The following is a 24,663-nucleotide window of genomic DNA, read 5'->3' on the forward strand; positions in this document are numbered from 1 at the left end:
TTTGATCAGTATAATAACAGTATTCAAAGGGATCCCTTTTCTGTCACTTTTGTGACTGCACAAGCAGTGGCGTCATCTCAGGCCAATGTCGTCACCTCCCTCGCATGAACGGCAATCGTTGGGATTGATATCGACCGCCATCTCCCTCACCCCGTCCTTCACACCCTTCTGCCTCCATTAGGACACGCTAGCAAATGCTAAAGGCTGGCTGTGAGGACAAGTTGTGGTCGGGGTGGGCTGGTTGCTAATGGGGGCTGCCCGTCACCTTGCTCCGGGCCATTGGCAGGCAGGCAGGGTGTGCAGGGTGGGGTCAATAAAGTTGAAGGGCTCTCTTCACTACATCCTGGTGCACCCGTTACATCTATTTGAGCTAAAAAATCCTAGGCTGGACTATCAGCCACTTTTTGGGGACTATTTGACTGATGTGGCTTGTGTAGAGAGGAGAGAAGGTGGACCAAGCCATCATAACCCCCCACAGCTGTTGTTCTTCAATGTCGAGCTCATTTGTAATTTGTCCCATGGGACATTTTACAGTCGGATTAGTGCATTTACAATTTGTGTGTTGCAGGTACGAATCCGCCAATTCAACGTGCCTGTTATGAGACATCCTGTCAATGAGGTGAAAGCTGTTCTTCATTGTCTGCATTGGCCCTAATCCAACAACATTTGCTTTCGTCCAAGCCTAATCATGTCAGATTAAGATCGACGCAACTGTCCATCTGACATGAGGGCTGGATTTGTGCTGGATTGGAAAATCTGGATGGGCTGCCTCCCAAACCCTATAATTCCACACGCACGCACACACGCACATGGCCGGCCGGATTAAAAAGCAGAGGAGGATCTGCATGTCATGGCAGCAGCGCATGTGTTCACTCAAGCCTTTGAGGTGTTCGGCTGATTGAGACCTAAAAGTTGTGTAACTCTCCCAAAAGACACATTTGTCCGTTCCTTTTCATGTCAGCGGATTTTGGCTTCTTGACCCGCCCACGGGGACGCAAACGTTCCCCGAGGCCAGCGTTGCGATTGAGAGCACCTCAACCCTAGATACGTCCCTACGATGCCCGTGTGCCTCAGTGGGCATGCATGCCCTCCATTTGTTGCAGCAAAAACAGAGGGGGGTTGGGGCGAGGGGGGGTCGAAGGGTCTTGATAGGGCGGCGTGTGACGCTCGCCCAGTTTACGCATCATCATGCAACCTATTTACACTCCACACCAAACGGTATGTCAAACAAACGACAAGTCAACTTGCGTTGCCGAGGTTGATGACAATCATCGAATTTCGAGACGGGTCACGTGTTCCGCCGGTCACTCACGTGACCGCTTGGCACCAACCAATCGGGTGACGCTCCGTCCTGGCGAGAGCAAAAAGAAGAGGGTGGGGATCCTTTTTCTTTTTGCGATTTTTAATCTGGCTACACCAACGACAGCCGTTGACATCATCCTGCCTACGGAAAGGTAAAACTGTTTTTGCGTGACTATTTATTTGGCTATAGGAGGCCAAAATCTGGTGCTTGCTTTTATCATTTCATCATTTTTTTCTGTTATTTATGCTATTGTATACATTTATAAATAGTGATGGTTGTGAGAATTCTGGATCATTGAAGCACATAGTCTCGCGCCATCAGCATTTATGCATTGAATTTATGAATTTGGCATTTTAGATGATCTGCCGCTCTTACGATCTCATTTTACCGTGCGGAAAAAATCTCGTTACCGCTTTCTTAACTTATTCTCATTGCGACCAGGTCCCATGCAGAGTGGAAATATTTTGGCTTTCCCAAGACAATTCCATTGAATGGTCAATTTGATCCTGCTGGAGCCTGATGGCTTTCATTGAGTATGAACGCATCCGCAGCTGGATCGACGACTCCCGCTGCGACGTGCTGAAACGCGCGCATGGGTCGCCGGCGATTGTTATTGCAATTATCGTCACATTGATAGTAGCGCTGCCATGTTGGCTAAGCCTGAAATGCGGTGGGTCCATCCAATGAACGTGGCTGCTTTCTTGCTGTCAAAATACACTTGAGAGGACATAAGCAGCCTTTGGAAGCCTGTCCTTAGCTCGCCTGACGCCTAAAAAGCCACCTCAACGTCAACACGCTTCCAAACGAAAAGGACTGGCGACTTAGTTCACTTTTTGCAAATGATGGCAAATCTAAAATGGCCGACAGCTTTTTCCAACAGCACAACATGGTGCGCGTGTATGGTTAAGCCTTTGACAGAGCGCCGCGGATAACCCCCGCCACTGCCACCATTGCAGGCGAGCGCGCTCACAGATACTTTGAACGTTACTCGCTGCAAGTTGGCTCTGCCGTGAGTGTCTTTGAGGAAGCTTTTGATCATGATCGAGGCTGAGCTATCGGGATGCTGGGTCGCTGATGTGGACTGACAGCTTTTGAAAGCACTGTCATAGTGCTGTAGCATTGGCTGCTGCCCCCCCTACACACACACACAACTCTCCTCCTGCCGTAGCACACGAAACGAGAGTTGCACAAATACCAGTGAAGAGGAATTGTGAAGGAAGCTTCTTTCAATGCAAATCGGATTGTCCTCATGTGAAGATGCTAAATTATCTCTTGAATACTGTGTGTGGAGAGGGGGAGGGGGGGGGGTGTATCAATGAGGTCAGCCAGAGGGCTCCCCTTGCCCCCTTTTGTTCACCCGTAATTGGAGCACAAACATCCGGAGACCTCCTCAGTCAGTCGTTATGTGAGCAAACATTGAACACACTCAATGTTTGCCTGAGGCCAAATGATGAACTGTCTCATCTATCCATGCAAACATCTGTGATAGATAAAAGCATCAAGGTTGACTTTTTTTCCTTTTTTTTTTTAAACGTGTTCAAGCGTTTCGGTCAACAACTCTTTGCATGAACGCACTCTGAATGTCCAAGCCGTTAATCTACAGTAGAGTAGCGGTGTCCAAACTTTTACCTCCGAGGGCCGCATACAGAAAAATCAAAGGCTGTAAATGCCACTTTGATTTTCGGGGGTTTGGTTTTAAATGATCAAGTACACCAAAATCAGTCAATCAAGCAATTGCATACATTACAGTGTCTTTAGAAAAACGGCAACCTGAGTAGCTGTCTATAAAGCACATATTATAGGTTGAGTTGTTTTTTTTTAAAAATAGGTTTTTGGGGTGATCAGAGGAGCGTGCAACCCAGCACAAAAGATCTGTCGCCCAACTGTACATTCAGAACCAAAACAAGAGCTAAATGTTGAAAGCCAAGCAGCTTTAAACCAAAAACTTTAGAATTGTTTAGGTCATATGTTCATTTGGAACTTGACACAAAGCAAAAAGTGAAGGAAACCATTTTTGCTTGTAAAAACTCATTATCTTCATTCACGACGCGTTATGAAGACAATTGTTGTTACTTGTTACTCATTTGCTCCAAAAAACTCCAAAAAACATAAAAAAACAAAAAACATTTGAAATACTGCCATAATAAAAGTGTTAATACTTTTTTATTTATTTACTTTTTTTGTGCTTAGAGCATACAGAAGGCTTTTATGCAGCCTCTGAACTGAAGCGAATGAAAAATCAGTCAAAATCCAGCAAAACAGCTGCTTGCTTCCGTCAAAGCGGATGCCAGTGATTGAGGTCATTACAAATAGTTCATTTGCATTTAATTTTTCAGATTGAGAAATGCTGTACACTATCTACAACAAATGTATTGGGCCGCTTAAAATTGGACGGCGGTCCACAAATGGTCCACAGGCCACAGTTTGGACATGGGTCATATTCCATTGACGTCTTTGCTCCCATCATGGTGGCATCCCTCCCTTGATTTGAGGATTAGACAGATGACAGGGGGCTTTGGATTGGGTGGGATCATATGGCGCGGCTTGTCCTCTACTTGTTTTGCAACATCGGCGAGCACGAACTAAGAGAGGCGGTCTTCGGGTATGAAATGAGCCCGGTTCTTTCTGGCCAGGGGTGCTTTTTGCATCATTTACACATCAGCAGCTCCTCATCAAAAGCAGCATCTCCCCATTGTTACACGAGCACAAATAGAAGCCATAAAGCGACGAGGCCCGGGGATCATCTTTCTTCAACAGCAACGCACAAGCCTTTTCTGTGCATGGCAGGCGAATTCGGGAGGAAAGCGAAGCGAGGGGCGGGGCGGCGGAGTGTAGGGGGTACGGTGCATTTTGTGTTGCCCAGCCGAGCGTAAAGCGTGATTAATTCAATAGCCGCCATAGAGGAGGAGGCTAGCAGCGCTGCAACACCGAGTATGACCCACTTTCCCCATCAGATGTCAGGAAAAATTCCCTGCCGTCCCCCCAACTTCCTGTCAGGCGCGGGGGAGGAACAGTTGCAAATGCAAGTGGATACTTGTCAAATGTTTTGGAGTAGAATTATCGAAGAAGGGGCAAATACTCCCGAATGTGAGTTCCAAATCAAAAGAGCATTTGCTGCCAGGTTTTCGCCCAACGGGCCAAATGATTCACGGGGCCTTGACCTAATTCTCTTGTATGCTCAAAAGCCTATTCAAATGTGCGTGTGCGTGTGTTTGTGAGTGTATTTTGCATTTTTTGGGTCGACCTGATATATACAGCTTCCAGTGTTTTAATCACAGTTGAGGAAGTGCTTTGAAGGTATGATTCTGATGGTACCCATAAATGCATGAAGAGGTCACGGACTGACCCGCGGGCTCAACTACATCAAACAACTTACAGAGTGCGATTTGCAGCACTTAGATGTGCTCTGCCTCGCCCCGCCCTAGTGTGGCCCCGCACCACTGGATGGAGTCTTAAACCCGGATTAAGGTTTTTCATGTAATCTGGTCTCCTCTGGGAGATTGCAGAGACAGCTGGCCATAGAATCCCCGCCCTTATCTCTTGGTTCTCCTCTGGCCTCCAACCAAGCCATGCAATGCAGCATCGCTTAGCAGAGGTATGATTTTGAGATTCTGCGCAGCAATCATTCAACAAATCTCATCAAAATAATGAGAGACTGCTACAATTGCAGAACAGGAATATGTTGCTCACCAGATAGCGTCGGTGCCGTTTTCCAAGGTCGGACGTCATGATCAGCCATCAACATCAAGCCCTGCAATTAAGTCAACATCAGGAGCTCTTTTTTCCTAGCAAACATCTGGCTACTTTTAATCAAGGAACATCTTGATTTCTTGCAATTAAGAAAAACGCCAGGGCAGGACTTTGTATGGTTGCAAAGATGCTAATTAGCAGATGGCACAGATGCAGCAGCAAAACGCAGCTGGGGCAGGTGAAATGAAAACTGTAAATGTGGTTTCGTCTGATTGGCGGATGAAGACGTAGTCAAGGTCAGTTTCAGCTTCAGGAGGTTTGCTCCCACTTTCGAACCAAGCGATGCATCATGTATGTCTCACTGGAATAATAAAGACAACCGCAGCAATGAGTCTGACACCGCAACATCAAAATCATGTTCAGTTTAGTCTTAGAGTAGCTCATTTCTAGAAATGGAGAGTCTTCAGTTCCATTCCCGCTGTGGAAAGTGCCTTTGAGCAACAACCACTTGTCTCTGACTGACCTGATTTCTGTTTGTGGTCCGGTGTGCAACATAAATACATGAATTGAATTTCCCATGACAGGTCAAATGCAAACGTTTCCATTACAAATTAGACCGTAATGAGCCGTCTTTCCTCTTTGGACATTACAAGAACAAACAAACTCATTTTCACAAAACGATCTTTGGGTAAATGCTGTCATGAGATCGTGCCAGTCGTTTGACTGTGTTGTCTCATTCTGGCTGGGTGCGTGACATTATGGTCCAGAGCGCCCTCCTGTGGTCACCCCCCGTAACTGGAGCCTGTGATGAGGTTGAAGTGGCAGCTGAAAAGGCAGGGCTTGATTAGAAAGAAAGAAAGAAAGAAAGAAAGAAAGAAAGAAAGAAAGAAAGAAAGAAAGAAAGAAAGAAAGAAAGAAAGAAAGAAAGAAAGAAAGAAAGAAAGAAAGAAAGAAAGAAAGAAAGAAAGAAAGAAAGAAAGAAAGAAAGAAAGAAAGAAAAAGAACTGGATGGCAAATGTCATGGCTGAAGTCTCTTTTCCAAATGTTACAAATGAGTTAGGGTGATGAAAAAAATACATTTATTTACCATGGCAAATCATATTAACATATTACACCAGTTCAAAACAAGTTATTACATTAGTTTAAACATGTTCAGCAAAAGACTCTGTATAGAATCCTTTTTTTTTAATTATTATTATTTATTATTATTGCATGCAGAAAACAGAAAATGCCCTTATTTTAGCTTCTGATTCACTGACAAAAGAGCTTCAGACAAGCTTGTGTGACATGTCTGATGTCATCCGTGTTTTCCTTGCAGGTGACCCATCGGCCTACTGCACCCTCACGCCCCTCCTCTCAGACTTGACCGCACCCCTTTCCTTTCAAATCCGACATGGAGCCCATCAAGGTCCAATCAGAAGGTGGACTGAATGTGACCCTTACCATTCGGCTGCTGATGCACGGCAAGGTGCGATAGATGCTTAGAGCCCCAATGATCACTTATTGGAACGCAGCCGGGGAAAAAGCTAACTTTTTTTGTGTCTCTGCAGGAGGTTGGGAGCATCATAGGGAAGGTAATTGCCATCAGATCACATTTTCAGTGCAATATCTTTGCTTGAGCAATAACATCTGAATGGACTTTCTTACTTCCAGAAAGGGGAGACCGTGAAGAAAATGCGTGAAGACGTAAGTAGAGGTTTTTATGGGTACCTTGATTTATGAGTTAGTTGGTAAATTAGCTCAACCCAAAATGTGCCTCACACCATGAAGCAAAATTGACCAACAACTCCACAAACGTGTACGTTGGCGCACTCGTAAGTCAAGGCGCCACCGTAGTTTCTTGCTGACAGATGAGCCTGTGCTGCTACACAGAGCGGAGCTCGCATCAACATCTCGGAAGGCAACTGCCCCGAACGGATCGTCACCATCACTGGGCCGACGGACGCCATCTTCAAGGCCTTCGCAATGATCGCCTACAAATTTGAGGAGGTAACCGCTCCAACTGTGCGTTCACAAAAGCAACATTTACTCTTAAAATGTCCCTCCTTGGTACAGTTTGTTTTGGAAAGGTGGGAACAAAATGGTGTAAAAGTGACTGAACATCTTTTTCAAGCAAGTAGTATTTGCTGTATAAAAAATGTCATTTCTCCAAACAACACCATTCATAAACACATGCTTCTCAAATTTCTGTGGGTGTGACAAACCTTTATCCTGAGGGTTGCAGGGTCAAAGTGCACTTACGTGACGTCACTCGGTCGCGGAAGTTCAATCTGCCCGTTTGAAGCACCCATTTTAGAAAAGAGGAGAAAGCTAAAGAAGCCGGAGACGGACTTTTTTCATACCCGGTTGGATTGTAGACAGGCCACACTCACACCCACAGTGCATTTTCTTCTTCCGATATGGGATTTTTAATTACTGAAAGACAACCCAAACCGAGGAATAACAACACAAACCAGATGATGAAAGTTTGATTTCCAGTCTGTCCCTTTGGAACGGGCGACTACTGAGTTATGATGATGTCTTTTTACAAAACCATGTGGCGGTGCAAGCCAAAACACAAGTTTTTGTCATGGTTTCTGTTCATGTCAGCGGTTGTCAGCTGCTTTTTTTCCCGGCCAAAAGTATCCCGGTGCTTATTGTTGACGAACATTGTGAAATCCAAATTGCAAAAATGCCATTCCAGGATATCATCAACTCTATGAGCAACAGTCCTGCCACCAGCAAACCCCCCGTGACCCTCAGGCTGGTGGTCCCGGCCAGCCAGTGTGGCTCGCTCATTGGCAAAGGGGGCTCCAAAATCAAAGAGATGAGAGAGGTAGCTCAAAGACAAGCCCGAGTTGCCGTCGGCAAACACAAACGCGTGCCTTCTCTTCCCTCCTTCCTGCAGTCCACCGGCGCTCAGGTCCAGGTGGCGGGCGACATGCTGCCCAACTCCACAGAGAGGGCGGTGACCATTTCCGGGGCACCCGAGGCCATCATACAGTGTGTCAAGCAGATATGTGTGGTGATGCTGGAGGTACGATTGCCGGCAGTATTCCGCGCGCTTCACATGCGGACGCACGCGACGACAAACATTTGGAATGCCGCCACATTTTAGTCACATTTCTACGTTCTATGTTCAATGAACTGTCTGCACTAGCAGTTGTCCAGCGGGCCTTCGTGATGGCACCCGGCGTGGATGCCAGGACACGTGCGGCGGCTGTAAGTCTCTCGAGTGTTGCGGGGGCTTGTTTTCGGTGTGTAGCGTCATCATTATCCAGTTGAAAGTGACGTTCCAGGTGAATGACAAGCGATGTCAGCATGTGCACAGTGAAGAGCACTTTTGTGTCACAGGTCCCCCCCCCCCCCCCCCCAGGCAGGCACCGCCCCCCTCGGTCTCACTTGATGCTCTTTTTCTTCTTCTCTAACCCTCTCTCCACTTCTCACTCCTCCCCCCGCCCTCGCTCTCCTCAGTCCCCACCGAAAGGTGCCACCATCCCCTACCGCCCCAAGCCTGCCTCCACCCCTGTCATTTTTTCAGGTGGCCAGGTAAGAGCAGACCCGCTGGGGGCGTCCACAGCCAACCTCAGCCTCTTACTGCAGCACCAGCCACTGCCTGTTAGTGTCGCACCAGGTTTTATTCAAGCAACCCCGCTTCCCTCCACGTACACACAACCCCTACCCGCCCCCACCCGCCCCCTCCACTGGCATGAAACTATCCGATGTGCCCTCACTGCTATCCATCGGCCTGAACTGGCGATACAAGACATCACTGGAGTCATTAAGGGTTGATTTGTGTGTCTGCGGCGTATGATTCCGGGTTGGGAAAAATCCATCCACTTCGCAGAGAGACGGGGCCAGCGCACCAAATTATTTAGGAGCGCCAAAAACAGAGCAGAATTTTCTTTCACTCTGTCCTAAAACCGAACGGGCACAACAAAATTGTAAATGTCAAAATGTCTTGACTTCGACATAAACATTCCAATCTAATCCAATGGTTCATCCAAAAAGATTGCAACTAACGGACATACCATACACTTGACTTCTCATAATTCTCGCTCGGGGCCACATGAACAGAATCTCGGCAAAATGGATGAACCAATAAACTGCATTTCCGACACCAGCAGTGGTTTGAAAGATGAAGGAGCACAAAAGGATTTAGCCTGATGGTCCGCAATGAGTCACGGCCGCACCAACCGAGACCGAGACATTATCGACAGTGAGACAGGACCGAGACTGTATAATTCAAAGAAGAAGAAGAAGATTTACCAATATCTTCTTCCCCCCGTTAGGTTTACATCAAAAACAATTTCCTTTATGTCGGTTTTGGACGATACCGCTTACGTGTCGCTTGGCAAATGAACTCCTTTTGGTTTGGAAACCAAACTTAATTATTGATGAGTTTGCTTGTTGGTCTTCGTCCACGCTCTGTGTCCAGGGGATGTGGCACTCCGGCACCTGTATTTTGCGTTTCTCATTGATCACAGTAGTGCCGTCTTGGACTTGAACAGTCTTGAGAAAACATCCTGAGTCCGTCCTGTCTGAGACCAATTTAAGAACCAGTCAAAATGCTTTCAATTTTGAGATGAGACCCAAAACCTTTCAAAAAACATTTCTTGACAATAATATGTTCTATGTGACCTCACGAGTCCAAACATGACATTCTGATGAATATTGCATTTGTGGAATAAGAGTTATGAAGCAAAATCCAGCCATGTTTATTATTCATCTCAGGGGGCGGCCATTTAGCAATTTGCTGTCGACTGAAGATGACGACACTGTGGCTCAGGGCTTTGGCAACAACCAATCAAAGCTCACCTGTTTTCTGAAGCTGAGCTGTGATTGGTTGTTACCTGAGACCTGAGCAACGGTGATGTCATCTCTAGTCGACAGCAAGTGGCAAAATGGCCGCCCCTTGAGATGGCTCAAAACGGGTGGATTTTGAGCTGAACTCATATTCCTCTAACACAATATCAACCAGAATACCACATTTAGACTAGTGGGGCTGCATAGAACATATTACTGTCAAAAATAATAATAATAGGGAGTTGCCTTCCCCTTTAAAAAGTGGTCTTGATACCGGTCTCGAGAGCTACAATTTTAGTCAGCACGTTAACCATTCATGACTTGACTGAGCTCAGTGTTGTTGGAACAGTGAAAGAACACATAAAATGGCAAAACAGAGATGAAAACTGTCAGCTAAATCAAACAAAATCCATATTGTGTTCCTTATTAACCACTGCTTCGTTAACTATTATTAACATCAGGCCACATTTAGATTTTTTTTAATTCATTGGTTTATCACTGGGTTCTCTGCAAAACTACCCACTAATGCAGACCAGATGTGTAATTGATTGTTATCACTCCAGCTGCTGTCTTTAATGGTGAAATGAAATTTAGCTGAGCCGCTCCACCAAGCCATTCACAGACCAATCACATAACTCCCTCCCCCCCCCCCCCCCCACACCCGTCCCTTGTTACAGTCATCCCATATTTATATAATTCAACTGGATTTGATTGATTGACAACATTCAACAGTATAGTTTATGCTTTTCTGGTAACCTGTTGAAAAATGAAAAGTTCCAAGTTAATAGAAAACGCATGTTTTATGACAACTGAACGATACAGGATTGAAAAAAAACAAGGTCTCCGTTTCCTGTTTGCAGGCTTACACCATCCAAGGACAGTATGCCATCCCGCATCCAGATGTGAGTGCTCGCCAAAGCAGGCCGCATCCGCATCTCTCTCAGAATCACACCAGCACCCCCCCTTCTTCCTTTCTTAATATTAAATGCTAATATGAATCTGTCTTTTATATCTGCCATGTAAATCCTACTCGATCTTTTGACTGTGAAGACTCTTGACTTCCTTCTGTCTGTTCTCTGTTCAACCTCGGGGGGGCTTGGCCTGCAGCTCGCAACGCCAGCTAATGCTTCCGTTTTCAGGCACTCCAGCACGTAACATCCACTTTGTTGTCGAAGTTTGCTAAAAGGAGTTCAACATGAGCATTGGCACCGCGTAACATGTTGACTGCCTCCTGGCACTGAGATGCGTATCTCCAAAAAAAAAAAAAGAAGAAAATTCAACACAATGACCACAGACATTGACAACCTGTTTATGAATGCAAAATCAATTTGAGTAAAAGCCGAAGAATCCCCACAATGCTCAGGGAGGACTAGCGAGTCTATGAAATTGACAAACATGCTAAACTCGGCTATCCCTGGCACAAAAATGAAAATTCGCCAGTTTTTAGGGTGAGCGCAGTCTGCTATCTGCTACCAAATTGCCAGATGTGCAGCAGTTGTGTCTGCCCGAATGCCCAGAGAGATGCAATGCAGTCCCAAAAACCCGAGACTAGACTCCCCCCGGCGCGAACAACGACATGCTAGCATCGTCTGCAAAAATAAAGCCCTGACTGTACGCGTTATAGTCGCAGGGCCATCTGCTGGATCAGGTCGGTTGCTGCATGATGTAACTTTGAAAAATGAAAGTACATTATTATATTTCCACCATTATTTGGATCCTTGCGAGAAAATAAAGACTTCTTGCTCAGCAGCTCTTTACAAAGAAAAGGAGCTTGTATATTTTTCACATAATCCCCCCCCCAAAAAAAAGACTCTTGCCTTCATGCTTTTATGTAGAGGTACGACGGCGTATTAGGGCCACGTATGTATATATGGGGGGGTAATATTGTGAGAAAAAAACTCAGAAACTTACGACAAATACACGTAGCGTAGCTATAGACTAATGTGAGCATTGGTTGTTGTGTTAATGGGACACGGCTTATAAAATAAAAAGACAGGATGGAGATGAGATACTTGTAGGAAAAAAAATACCAAAATGTATCAATGTGTAAATAATAATTCTGGAAACACAAATGTACAAGTACATCTATATTTTAACAAATGAAGGTAAATGCTTGATCTTCAGGGTGTGGACCTTTGCAAAACGAGGCGACTTTGTCGCTAGCCGGACCCAAAGCTTCAAAGTGCGAATCGTTAACATGATACGGTTAAAGGCATTCGTATCTTCTTATTTGAAAAGCCAACCGAAATGATTGGCACAAACATCTGAATAGTACGCTACGTGAATTTCTCGTGAGTTTTTTTCTCTCGCAAATCACTTTATAAACTCGCAAATGTGCCACTTTATAAAGTGGCAAAAGTTTTTTTTCCCCTGGATAAAAAAAATGTATTTATACGTGGCCCTAATATGCTGTCGTTCAGAGGAAATCAAGTTCCAAAAAAGGGAAATTGCGACGCTTGAACATCCACAACAAACTCAGGCCAAGCCCTTTATGATCGTCTTTACCTTCACCTTTTTGTGTTTCCTCAGATCCTATCTTGACTCGTAGTCTTTCGGACAGACCTGTATGCGTGTGTGCGTGCGTGCGTGTGCGTGCGTGCGTGTGAGCACAACTGTGTTTTTAACGATGACCTCATAGCTTTGATGTCCTCCTCCTCCCCCCCTCAGCAGTTGAGCAAGCTCCACCAGTTGGCTATGCAGCAAACCCCCTTTACCCCCCTCGGACAGACCACCCCTGCCTTTCCCGGTACGTACCCACCTACACGACAACCCTCTTGACCGAAACTCCTTCTCTCGCTTGTACCTGAAGAAGTCAACACATTCTCTTTCTCCGACACTTTTTTTATTTCTTCTTCTTCTTCTTCTTCTTCTTCTACCTCCTCTTCTTCTTCTTCTCCTCCTTCTTCTTCTCGTCGTCTTCCTCCTTTTGCTCTGCCTCGGACATGGCCTGCTGGTGGTCTGCTCTCGTTGATGTTGAGGTGTTTTTTGTTCCCCCCGTAGCATCCTTTCTTAAAATGATGCAAGTCTCTCAAAGACTTTGCGTCCAGAGAGTCGGCTGTTCTGACGAATGCTCGGGGGCCCGTCGTGGCACATTGCTTCCATGAGTTCCACCAACATGCCCAATTGTGTTTTATGTATCCCCCCCCCCCCCTTCCCGGTGTGGTCAGCAGCAGGTCTGGATGCCAGTAACCAGGCCAGTACTCATGAACTCACCATTCCCAATGATGTGAGTATCAAATAAAGCACTATTCAAGTGGAGTTTGGAATTTGTGACGCAAATGAATTCACTAGGGATATGTTGTCGTTTTATTTACAACCCGGACAAAGAAAGAAAGAGCAACAAGTGCATGCCCTGGCCGTTCTAAGTCCCGCCCCCATTCTTTTCCCAGCTAATAGGCTGCATAATTGGACGCCAGGGAACCAAAATCAACGAGATCCGTCAGATGTCTGGGGCACAGATCAAAATTGCTAACGCCATGGAAGGGTCATCGGAGCGCCAGATCACCATCACAGGGACCCCCGCCAACATAAGCCTGGCCCAGTACCTCATCAATGCAAGGTAAGCATGCTTGCCATGTGCTACATTCAAGCTTCCTCCAAATACACTTTTGTGCTCTGAGAAGAACCATCAACCAGGGCCCATGTCTTCAAGAAAAGGGCAGACCCAGCCGGGGTGAAAGTCACTCAATTTGAGTGGAACAACAAAAGGCGCACAACATGTGGACAAAAGGTTGCTTCAGCAAAAGGCAACAACGACAAAAAGGTGTACGTCGTGGGCAAAAACAAGAAAACAAAAAATCAAACAGAGAGGAGTGTAGCACACAAAATTGACCGAGTTTCCCCAGCAACTGCGAGGGAGAAATCGGAAACAGGAAACGGCAGAAAACCAAAACATAACAAAAAGACGGGTACCGGAAATGATCTCCACGTGTGGTCACCGTTTGTGGAATTTTGGCTGGAGATGGTCATACAGAAGACGATATTCGGATGCCACACTGTCGCCATCTCCTGGCCAGTATGAGAAATGCTTCCGGTAACCCAAAACAAAAGTACGGGCCGCTTTTCGAATTGTGTCTCCTGCTATATCCTATTTTCGTTTCTGAAATAAAAATGGAAACTCAAACTGCTATTGGACATTTCCTTACCAGTCCCAGAGAGCCAAATCAAGCTGTATTTCAATTTTGCCGTTTGTATTTTAAAAACGAAAATCAAACGACGAGTCGTTTTTCTATTTTTCATATATCTGTTTCCAAACTAATATCCAATGACCAAAAAAGACACCTTAACCTTCTAAGTTCGAATCCTCATTCCTGCCAATGTCCCCTCGCATCTTGACCATTGCAGTTCTCTCTTCGCCAAAGCCTGCTTTAATAACACAATTCAAAGATCGGTGTAGTAAAGAACCAATCACAGATCATCCGTCACGGGTTGGGTCAGAGCCGCCCTGACAAGCAAGATTCCATTTTGGAGCCCCCCAACTTCCATCCTCAAATGCTTCTGTGTGTACGAGATTTGTTTGAGGAACAAAGCCGGCAAAATAGGAGGGGATTTTCTGCTGTTAGCTCGTCCGTGGCCACAGCTAACCACAGCTAACTAATTGTTCCTACCAGCAGACAGTGATGAAGACTTACTTTCCTCTTTAGAAACGTCCTTCCCTCTCTCCTTCATGACTCCCTTTCTCGGCCGTGGCGAGACAATGGACGCTAATAGCGGCAGGTTAGGAGCAAGCAAACAAGCAGGAAAACATGAAATGGATTGTCGGTAATAAGGAAGTTCAAGTGGAATGGCTTCGAATTGGAACACAAAACACGACAAGGGCTCTTGAAGTGAAGTGGAATGGATTGGATGATGACACACGAGAACCGTGGATCACCAACAGATTATGATTATATTTACATTAATAAAGAGGTTATGTGCCTGAATATTTAGTTCATATTTCGTATACTATATATTTAAGTTTTTTTGGATCTTTTTAGTAAAAAAAAAATATATAGTGTATATATATATATTTAGAGAGAGAGAGAGAAAATCCACAAGCAATTCATTTATGGAGGGTTTAAGAACATTAAAATAGGTCTAATGACGCCATTGGTTCAGAGGTCATTGGTAGAAAGAGATCCTGCTTTTTGCCGTGTTTGCTGCGTACGACTATTTCATGCTCACGTACTCACTCAGCCACTTTGACGGCGCAGGTTCCGAGACGTGGCGGCCATGTGGAACGACCCGTCCTCCATGACCACGTCCTGAGCTCCCCGACCGGCTCTTCCATCCGGCCCCCTCCCAACGACTGACGACGCCCTCCGGACTCTGGCTCTGGCTCTCCGAAAACCCCGAGCACCGGCCGCCCTGGTCCGCCACACACCGGCGAGGGCCGAGAGCTCACTTTGATTTCAGAGAGCCATTTCGAAAAAGACAACTCTCTGGTGATTCCATTTTTGTTTTGTTTTAGAAAAAGCATGTTGAATGTTTATTAGCGACAACTTGTGTTACTTTTTGCTTTCTGTTCATCTATTTTTCTCTGTCAGTGCTGCGTCATAGAACATTTAAGAAGTCAAAGATTGAACATTTTGTAGAAGTAGTTGTTTGCATTTATTACAGCTCAGTGATGCTATCGGCAGAGTGTGGTGGGATGTAGCCAAATTTTTATAATATATCTTAGAAAAACGGAGCCTTTAGAAAACAATATTGGACGATTCCACTTCTGTCCTCATTTGCATCTTTGGCAAATGACATCACATGACCCTTTTTAGCCAATGGTATCACTCCTGGAGCCTCCCATTTTGTCTTGATCTCCCATATTGATGTATATTATTGCTTAGATTGCATGTGTTGAGTGTCGTGTTGCGTATTTGAGCAGAACCCGTTCAGTGGACCTTGAAATGTTATATCTTTGTGCTCCTGCTCTTTTCCGCTCCTGTTTTAAGCTTTTTTTCTGGCCGCTACTCCCTGCCCAGACCGTTAGCCTCCTTCTATTACTAGCGTATACAATCATGCATGAAAGGAAATGAGACAAAAGTCGGTGGCTTCAACGCGGACTGGAAATTGAAATGATTGTTTCTGATCATACTGTATTTGTTTTGTACGAGGACTTTAATGACTATTAGTCAACTACGCGGCGCTCATGCAATAGACGATTCAACACTTTACTCTGGACTGCCTCTGATGTGCGAGCGGTTAGTTGGCCTCGGGTTGAGTCCAAAAGCTTTTGGTTCCTTTCCTTTGTTGCTTTGAATTAAAAAAAAAAAAAGAAGAGAAAAAGAAGAAGAAGTTCTAAAGAGTGAATGACAAGGGAAAGAGGACGAATCTTCAAAGCAAAAGAGTTTGGACCCAAGCCAAAAGGTGTTTGGAGGCCAAAGAATGTTGAGGGGTTTGTTGGGTGGCGGGGAGGGAAGGGGAGGGGAGGGTTGACCCGCGGGTGCCTGGGCGGGCATGACCACTCAGTCTCTTGTCACGATTGTTTATTTGTGTCACGTCTCTTTCATTGTTTAGTCGACGCTTTAGGTTTGAATGTCTTTTTCAACTTTTCTGTTTTGTTTTGCGCAAGTCGGTTGACATTTTGTTTGTTTGTTTCTTCATCAGTAACTCAAGCTAACGAGCGGGAAGTACGGATGCTATTTGGTCAACAAAGTCTGCTAGAAGCTCAATTGTGTGTCGATGTACACAAACAGCTGTTGAATGTTACTGTCCAAGTCACATGATCTCCTGTACGTCCAACACGGCAGCCAGCCGACTTTTATTTTGCAGCAGCTAAGCAAGCCTTTGACGTCAACACGGAGACATTAGGAAACATTGCCAGTTGTGATTCTGCAATAATCGTACAGTTTGATGTGACAGTTGAGTCGAGCAATGGAACAGCAGCTATTATCGGCTGAATAGAATGTCAAAGGACAAGCTGTCATTCTTTGCAAAGTTTCAAAGCTTCATACAAAAGACCACAGAGCATTCGTTTTTCTGACCATCTGTTTGCATTTCGACGCAAGTCTATCGTGATGGCGAAGAAGGAATATTGAGTTGAAGTGCTGGCAGTGTGATTTCAGTAACATCAATATTCATGTCCAATTATGTGTTTGCAAACCCGTATTTACATTTGTGTCTATGACTGAAGCAAACTGCAACTAATGCAATAATAGGGTGCAATGTGCAATTATTGATTCCCTTTTCTTTCTTTCTCCACTTCTGGACTCGTAGACAGGAGCGCTATGTAGCTTGTTGCAAAAATGTTTGCTTTTTATTTATTTTCCATGTGGCAGGAGGTTTAAAAAAAAAAAGATTTTTATTTTTCAGCTTCTGTTTGTGTGTATTGCAGTTTGGGGGAAAAAAGTGATCAAAGTTTGTCAATATTCTGGATTTATTTGCTCTGTGCAGATTTATATTAGTTGTGAGTGCTATGTTTAATTTAAAAGTGTTGGTAAGTATAAAAACAAATAAAGTTTCAGTTTTTCTTTCTGTGACTTTTCCGTCCCCCCCCCCTCATTTTAGTTATCTGTGTTCAGTCTTGAGATATGATGATCACTCCAACATTTGTATAGTGCCAAATGAAATGGAGATGAGATCAGTAACCGCATTCATATCCGATGACATTTCAAGCAAAAGAATAGCAGCTGTCAGCGCAACTAAGGAAGCGCTAAAAGTGTTTTTCCTCATTTTAAAATTCCTATTTGGCACTTTTATATTTAGTCTGGGATTCTTGCAGGGGCAAAAGTCAGTCTGAAGTGTCACTCAAACAAGCATTGTGCTCCGCATTACATAACTAGATCTGCTCTTCACAATGCGTATTTCCTCACATAACAGAATGAGTTTAAAGATTGTCAAGGCAGAAACTCATTCTGATCAAATTGATTGTCTTGTCAGGAATCCAGCTAAATAAAGATCTGGCTGGATCCATACTTTCAGTCAGTTAATTATACAATTGGTGAAAGACGTGGTTTCGCAGCTCGTCACTAAGTGCAAATAATAATATTAATCATAAATTCAATTTGTAATGCACTTTTCATCAACATAATCTCAAAGTGCTACAGAGAGGGGGGAAAATCGAATTCAACCATTTTCATAATTGAAGGGAGTTACTGTTCATCCAAGCCTTGATTTGACTTAGGGCAGCACGGTGGCTGACTGGTTAGCACGTCTGCCTCCCAGTGCAGAGGACGTGAGATCGAGTCCAGGCTTCGGCCTTCCTGGGTGGAGTTTGCATGTTCTCCCCGTGCTTGCGCGGGTTTTCACCGGGTACTCCGGTTTCCTCCCACATTCCAAAGACATGCATGGCAGGTTAATTGAACACTCCAAATTGTCCATAGGTGTGATTGTGAGTATGGTTGTTTGTCTCTGTGTGCCCTGCGATTGGCTGGCAACCAGTTCAGGGTGTACCCCGCCTACTGCCCGAAGCTAGCTGGGATAGGCTCCAGCCCCCCCCCCCCCCCGTGACCCTTGTGAGGAAAAGCGGTCAAGAAAATGGATGGATGGATGGATTTGACTTAGGGGCAGTTTTAATGTCGAGTTGTTTGCCGTTGGCACAGCAATGGAAAGATATGACCAAGGTGAAGCATGTATGTTATGAAAAGGATGGGTGCCAGGACTGACCCTTGGGGAACCCCACAGCTGACATGGAGCGGCCTGGACTCTCTTCAAGCGAGACATATTCAGTCCTGTCTGAGAGGTACGATTTAAACCATTGCAGGGCACGGTCTGTCTCTCCTGTGGTGTTGTGGAGACGCTCAAGGACAATCGTGCGGTCCACGGTGTCGAAAGCCGCCGTTAGGTCCAGGAGGATAAAAAGTGATGGCGAGCCAGCCAGCATTCATCCAAAGATCGTCTGTCACCCTTAGCAGGCCTGTCTCTGTGCTGTGGGCTGCGCCAAAAGCAGACGGAAACTTTTCAAGCAATTTGATGTTGCGTTAGATGATCCTGAAGCTGCGTGGCAACTGTTTTTCCAGTACTTCAGATCGAAAGGGAAGGTTTGAAATAGGCCTGTAGTTTACAAGATTGTCCGGGTCCAAGGAGGCTTTCTTCAGAAGAGGGCAAACGACAGCGACTTTGAGAGTAGGTGGAACGTTAGCAGTTTGAAGTGAGAGGTGAACAACCTGAGTGATAATCAGGCTGACGGCGGAGATATGTGATTTAAGCAGAGAGGGTGGTTAAGGGTCAGGGGTCAAGGCCGCAGGTGGTTGGCTTCATTCGTCTGATGATTTCTTCAATGTGGGTTTGCTGGACATCAGAGAAGCAGTTTAACCCCTGGGCGTTATTTTATTTTGAAATGGCTTGGTCAGAACCAACAAAAAGCCCAAGAATGCTCAAATAACGCCCAGGGGTTAAAGGTAGCAGACTCCCCACCAGGGGATTTGTCTTCCCGCGTCATCCAATCCAATGCTAGCACTGCACTCGTTTGGGCAAAACATTTCACAATATCACAAATAACAAACCTGTGGACTTTCTTTTCCTTTCTCAGCCATTTAACATTGATTAAGCGTGAAATGAGCCACTCCAAGGATGCATTTTTGCTACAATGGACAAGAAGGCAGCAATTTTGCCAGGAATGCGACGAGATGAGTAAGGATGTTAAACAAATGCCTTGGTCGGTTGGAAGTGGCTCGCCGCCTGTCAAGTGAATCCGCGTGACTGATTGTCCAGCAGGAAGACAAAAGTGCGACGACATTTATTAGGATCACTCGGGCTTCTGTCAAGAAGGCTGAAGGATAAAGCAAACTCATACAGGCTAAAATGCTTCAGTCGTCAATACTATCAATCATTTTGCCTCTCAGCAAAATTCCATGGCTGAACTCTGCACGCAGCTGCCATTTAATCATACTGACACTTGGGCTGCATCCAGTGCTGACAGCCATGCGGTTCGACTACCTTCAAAGTGAGCATGGGCATGACAGTCAACGTAAGTCCTCCATCATGGAAGAGTGACCCAAAGGAAAAGGCTGACAACTTGAAACGCTTTACAATAAACTGTCTTCCATTCTTTTTTTTATTTCATATTTGTTTCTACCATAAACAATGAAGTGAACCAAGACAGCCTGCAAAGGTTTTTTGGCACCCTCCGTTGAGGTGCCAACCGCAGTAATGGAGCGAGTGAGAGATACTGTAGTCAGTTGATTGGTTGACGGGGGGACAAAAGTCACCATTAATCAGTAACATGAAAGACCAAAAAATGCTTCACGTCAACCATTGCTGTTCTTGTATGTTGATGATAAAGATTATTGTGAATTTATTGATGGGGTTAGTTAGATCGAAAGAAAGGAAAAAAGTGCTTGCTAACGCAAAAAGGGAGATGAACACAAACACAAAAATACCCGAAGGCTACAAACCGCAAGCACTATTGCTATGAAAACGCACCACTCAAAGGTGGGAACAGAAAGAGACGTAGGAAAAGTCCAGTGCACCCAAAACAAGAGCTTTAGAATCAAACTAGTAGCGAGAACAAAAAAACTGAGGATAACACTTGGCTGTGAGCAAACGGAGTAACAAGTTTGGAATCTCAGTCCTCTTATAGTCCTAATGGCTGATGCGAAACAGGTGCGGCGCAAGGGGCCACGCCTGCCTCGTGAAGCAGGCACTGCGAGACATCGGAAAAACACACTGAGAGCCCAGCAACATGACACCGATAAAAGTTATGCAAAGTGGAAAAGAATTTAAAATTGAAACATTGTTCCCAACCCTCATTTCTTGGGAAGGGTCCGCTTTTTGATACGACAGCTCTTCAACATATGCATTGACAGAATGCATGTTTCTGGAGTAAAGCAGCTCCCCGCAGCTTATAGACGTATTTTGGTCCTCACAATGTAGTATGTACAAGCGCACACACACACAGAGAGAGAGAGAGAGAGAGAGAGAGAGAGAGAGAGAAAGCGGATGAAAGCTGCACCAACAGCAGCCGATGCGCACTTGCATGTTGGCGGCTGCAGTTGCTTTCTGCAGTTCATCTTTGGGAGAGAAAACTCAAGTAAGGACATATGGAGAGGATTTTTACGCTGGAACCGAGTCGGAACCGAGAGGACGGAACGGCCAGGTAGTCATTCCTGACTTTACTGAACCTTTTTGTCACACAATAGGATATTCTTCTACAAGCCGATGTAAAAAAAATGTAATGTTCCAAAACGGTGGAGTTACATGTTTGGGTGTACAATCTTTCGTGGATTTGGAAAATGATTCAACTTGAATATTGATGAGTATACTTGGATTAGGGTTAGGATTATGTGTCTGTAATCTTCTGTCATTGCAGAAATGTTAGCAGAAACCGCCTGTGAGTTTTTCTGACATCCATTTGTCATCCACGCACATGACTTTGCTACTGATGAGTGACGAAATGATGGATTTGGATTCTCAGTCCTCTCACATGTTGACTCACATTCAAAGAACTTCTTTGCACTTTGTCTCGTCCACTGGCGTCTTTTCCGATGCAAAGTGTACCATGCTGTGCAAAGAGGCTGTTTTCTGGTGGTCTTCAACTTTACCGGCTTGCTCGCTCAGCACTTTCAAGTGCATGCAGGGGGGTTGGTGTTGTCAATAAAACACTTTGTTTTGTTCCTCCAGTCGTTGGCGAAAGATGAGGACCGAAAACAAAACTTCACGATCCTCTTTGGCAGAGCATGTCGACAGGGCTCCGCCGTGAAAACTCCAGTGATTCCAGTGATGCAAACTTTGGGACGTGCGCTGGATCAAGGCTCATCTGGCGACAGGTGATCTGAAGATGAAAAATCCGGACTAATGGGGGCCGCTCCATCTGGCTCTTGTCTTGACTTCCTGCGTGCACTGTGGCTCCTGTCGGCCATGATCGGTGTCGCTCGCGCCTGCCCAAAAACATGCCATTGCGCTGAAAGGAACGGCGCTGTGGTGCAGTGCACGTCCCGTGACTTGGAGGACGTCCCCTCAAACGTGCCCAAGGACACGGCGGTCCTGCTGCTCTCGTCCAACCGCATCACTTACCTCCCCAAGGAGGCCTTCACGGACCTCCACCGACTCAGGGAGCTCGACCTTTCTCACAAGCTCATCGAAAGCTTGGAGGTGGGCGCTTTCCAGGGAATTTCCCAAGGCTTGAGGACCTTGGACCGCCTCAGCAGCCTGCCCAGAGAAACCTTGGAGAGACTGCAAGCTCGCGTGCGCTTGTCCAACAACCCCTGGAACTGCGAGTGCTCTTTGCAGGAAGTGCTGAGGGAGCTGAGACTCCATCCTGAGACCATCAATGAGGTGAGCTGCCACACGTCTGCACGGGACCGGTACATCGGGCAGCCGGTGGTCCAGGTCCTGGACTCGGGAATCAACTTCTGCAACTTTCACCAGAAGACGACGGACGTGGCCATGTTCGGCTGGTTCTCCGTGGTGACCGCTTACATCATCTACTACATCCGGCACAATCAGGAGGAGGCGAGAAGACACATGGAGTACCTCAAGTCCCTCCCCAGCAGCTCCCATGTCAGCAAGGACTACGATACGGCCAGCAGTGGCTTTTAGAAATCATGCGCCAATCAATAGAAATGAGTGCGCATTGATGCATAGAGATGAAAGTCAAGCAGGGGAAATGTTTGAGAGGCTCCTAAGAGTGAGTGATAAAAGACGTTGCTGCACAAGTCACATGCCATAAGAAGCAGCTCAAAAAAAAAAAAAAAAAAAATCACTGTTTTGAAAAAAGTCAGCTCAATTGCGTGGCCAGAAGGACAAAACGTCTTCCAAGAAAATCAATGAAGTGGGATTTCTATTTGTGCTGTGTAAACAACTGAAGGCGGTGTCCGTTTCAACTACTACTGGAGATTGGTTTAGTTGTATAATGTGATATTGACTTTGATATCTTGATGTTTGAAGGAGACACCATATTCATGTTATTATACTAGGTAGATGTTCACTGTCCTAAAATATGGAACATATTTTGTTATACTTGAAATGACTTTAGCCCTAATGCTAAGAACAATGTTCAAAGCAAATTTAAGAGGCAACTACATCCTTGAGTTCATATAGTTCTTTTCTGTTCAGACAATGAAATTAGGGTCATTCCAGTGTTTTTTATTTGATTTTTTATTTGAATGAAACTCGGTGTATTTGTTGATAGTGATGACACAACACTAAATACCAAAGTTCAGGTCAATCGGAGCGCTGAAGTTTGGGAGCTACGGCCCGTCAAATGTTGATAGTTTGGGCAAAAAGGGGCGTGTCTGCCATCTTTGAACCCTTTTATCTCTGGAACTATTGAGCCAATCTTCATAAAACATTGTTGGAAACAACATGGATTCAAAATGTGTCAGATCTTTTGACCCACCTTTTTTTTAATTTTTTTTATTTTACCTTGAAATTGACCTTATGGATCAAGTGATCTTAAGAAAAGTTTTCATGAAATGTACGGGTAATCTCTTCCATGTTCTCTAAAACATCTCAAAGTTTCAAAGATGTCAAATGCTCATTTAGCGACAATCTGGAGTCAAAGTGTCCAACTATCCAAACCCTCAGACCTACAATGAATATTCACTTTGTGAGATATAAGGGTTTGAAAAAAGTGGCCATGGGGGGGGTTGTAGCTCCTAAACCTTTATTCCAATTGATCTAAAATGAGCAATTTAGTGTTGTCCCATCAACTATAAACAAGTACACCAAATTTCATCAAAATCCAAATCTGCTCGCTTAAAAACTTCAGATTTTCTGGACAGATTTGGCATTGAACATCCCATAAACAAAAATTGCAGATGCCAACGTTTTATTCTATTAATGCTGGTGTGTTGATATAAAATAATAATAATAATAATAAATAAATGTCCATTTATTCTTCAAGACGGTGGAGTGTCTTACATTTTTACAGCTATTTATTGCTACAGATGAAAACTGAATCATGCATCAAATAATGTTCTTTGCTGCACAAATAAGTTGAATTCCACCAACAAATTCAATCATAAACTCTTGTTACAGCTGAATGGAGACATTTTTTCCTCCGTTTTAGCTCTCTCATTTGCCTTTTTGCCATGTGACCAAGGGTTCTAATTTTTGTGAAGTATTTCTCTGACCTCGCTCTCCTCAAATCACCTCCACCTCAAGTCTTTGTCGTCCCAAGGTTGTAACGAGAAATGACATGAATTCTTTGGAAATTGTTGAGTTCAGAAAGGTCATAGAATCTAAAATTGCTACAGTTAATTAAAGCCAAGACATGAAAGAATCATGAAGAAAAGTTTGTTGGTGAACAACACACCGATGTCTTTTCAGACTGCAGATGGCGAGAGAAACTATAAACATTCAAGTCAGCAATGTGAATATTGAACGTGTTAGAGGACACGAGATATTGGGAATAATTATCAATGACTTGTTAAAATGGAACACTCATGTAAATCCACTTTTTAAAAAAACTAGCTAGAAGTATATCTATTCTATTTAGAGCCCAAAATATGTGAAATCAGAGGGACTTTCAAATCATTTATTGTGTGCTGATCCTGCCTTACTCGACCTATCGGGCTGAAATTTGGGGGAATAACGATATAAGCTGCCGACATCTCTTGACTCCAGAAGAAAAAAAAACGGTGAGAATCATACACAACGCTCCAGACAATGCACACACACACACACACACACACGATTGATTTATTTATTCAATCAAAATTATTGAAATGATATGATTTAATAAACTTTAGGACTGTGCAGACAATGTACAAAGCGTCCAAAAAGGGCCTCCCTTATAATTTGCAAATCGGCTTCCAGGCCACGGACTCGAAATATGATTTGAGAGGGAAACATTTATTCGTACAGTCACAGCAGAACAACACTAAAATCATTTTCGATCGGTGTCGTTTCTTTTTCCTTTTTGGACTCTTCAGACAAAACCTTTCAGTTGTTTTGCAGCTTCTGCCAGGAAAGCCGCAATCGTGCGTCGGCATTCAAATTGACATCCGTCTTTGTAACGAATGAGGAAAGGG

General features: G+C 44.7%; 2 protein-coding genes across 9 annotated transcripts; both read left to right on the forward strand.

Moving 5' to 3' along the window:
- The first annotated feature begins 1,196 nt into the window (after nt 1-1,196).
- Nucleotides 1,197-17,229, forward strand: LOC144054096 (poly(rC)-binding protein 3-like). 8 transcript variants are annotated; one of them, XM_077569186.1, is made up of 13 exons: nt 1,200-1,454; nt 6,312-6,461; nt 6,544-6,567; nt 6,647-6,679; nt 6,866-6,982; nt 7,677-7,808; nt 7,881-8,009; nt 8,447-8,590; nt 10,639-10,680; nt 12,446-12,524; nt 12,946-13,004; nt 13,168-13,337; nt 14,971-17,229. In XM_077569186.1, the coding sequence occupies exons 2-13, from the start codon at nt 6,387-6,389 to the stop codon at nt 15,023-15,025; spliced, it is 1,059 nt and encodes a 352-aa protein (XP_077425312.1). In that variant the 5' UTR covers nt 1,200-1,454; nt 6,312-6,386; the 3' UTR covers nt 15,026-17,229. The 8 variants fall into 8 exon arrangements, with proteins under 8 accessions (XP_077425361.1, XP_077425368.1, XP_077425312.1 ...); XM_077569194.1 differs by having other exon boundaries at nt 12,949-13,004; XM_077569202.1 differs by having other exon boundaries at nt 12,449-12,524.
- Nucleotides 17,230-20,573: 3,344 nt separating this feature from the next.
- Nucleotides 20,574-23,446, forward strand: LOC144060456 (leucine-rich repeat-containing protein 3-like). The gene is made up of 2 exons (XM_077580050.1): nt 20,574-20,786; nt 21,311-23,446. Exon 2 carries the CDS (start codon nt 21,485-21,487, stop codon nt 22,226-22,228), a length of 744 nt encoding a protein of 247 aa, XP_077436176.1. The 5' UTR covers nt 20,574-20,786; nt 21,311-21,484; the 3' UTR covers nt 22,229-23,446.
- Nucleotides 23,447-24,663: the final 1,217 nt, after the last annotated feature.

This window comes from Vanacampus margaritifer, chromosome 1 (genome assembly GCF_051991255.1).
Source record: "Vanacampus margaritifer isolate UIUO_Vmar chromosome 1, RoL_Vmar_1.0, whole genome shotgun sequence".
In the NCBI taxonomy this organism is placed as follows: domain Eukaryota; kingdom Metazoa; phylum Chordata; class Actinopteri; order Syngnathiformes; family Syngnathidae; genus Vanacampus; species Vanacampus margaritifer.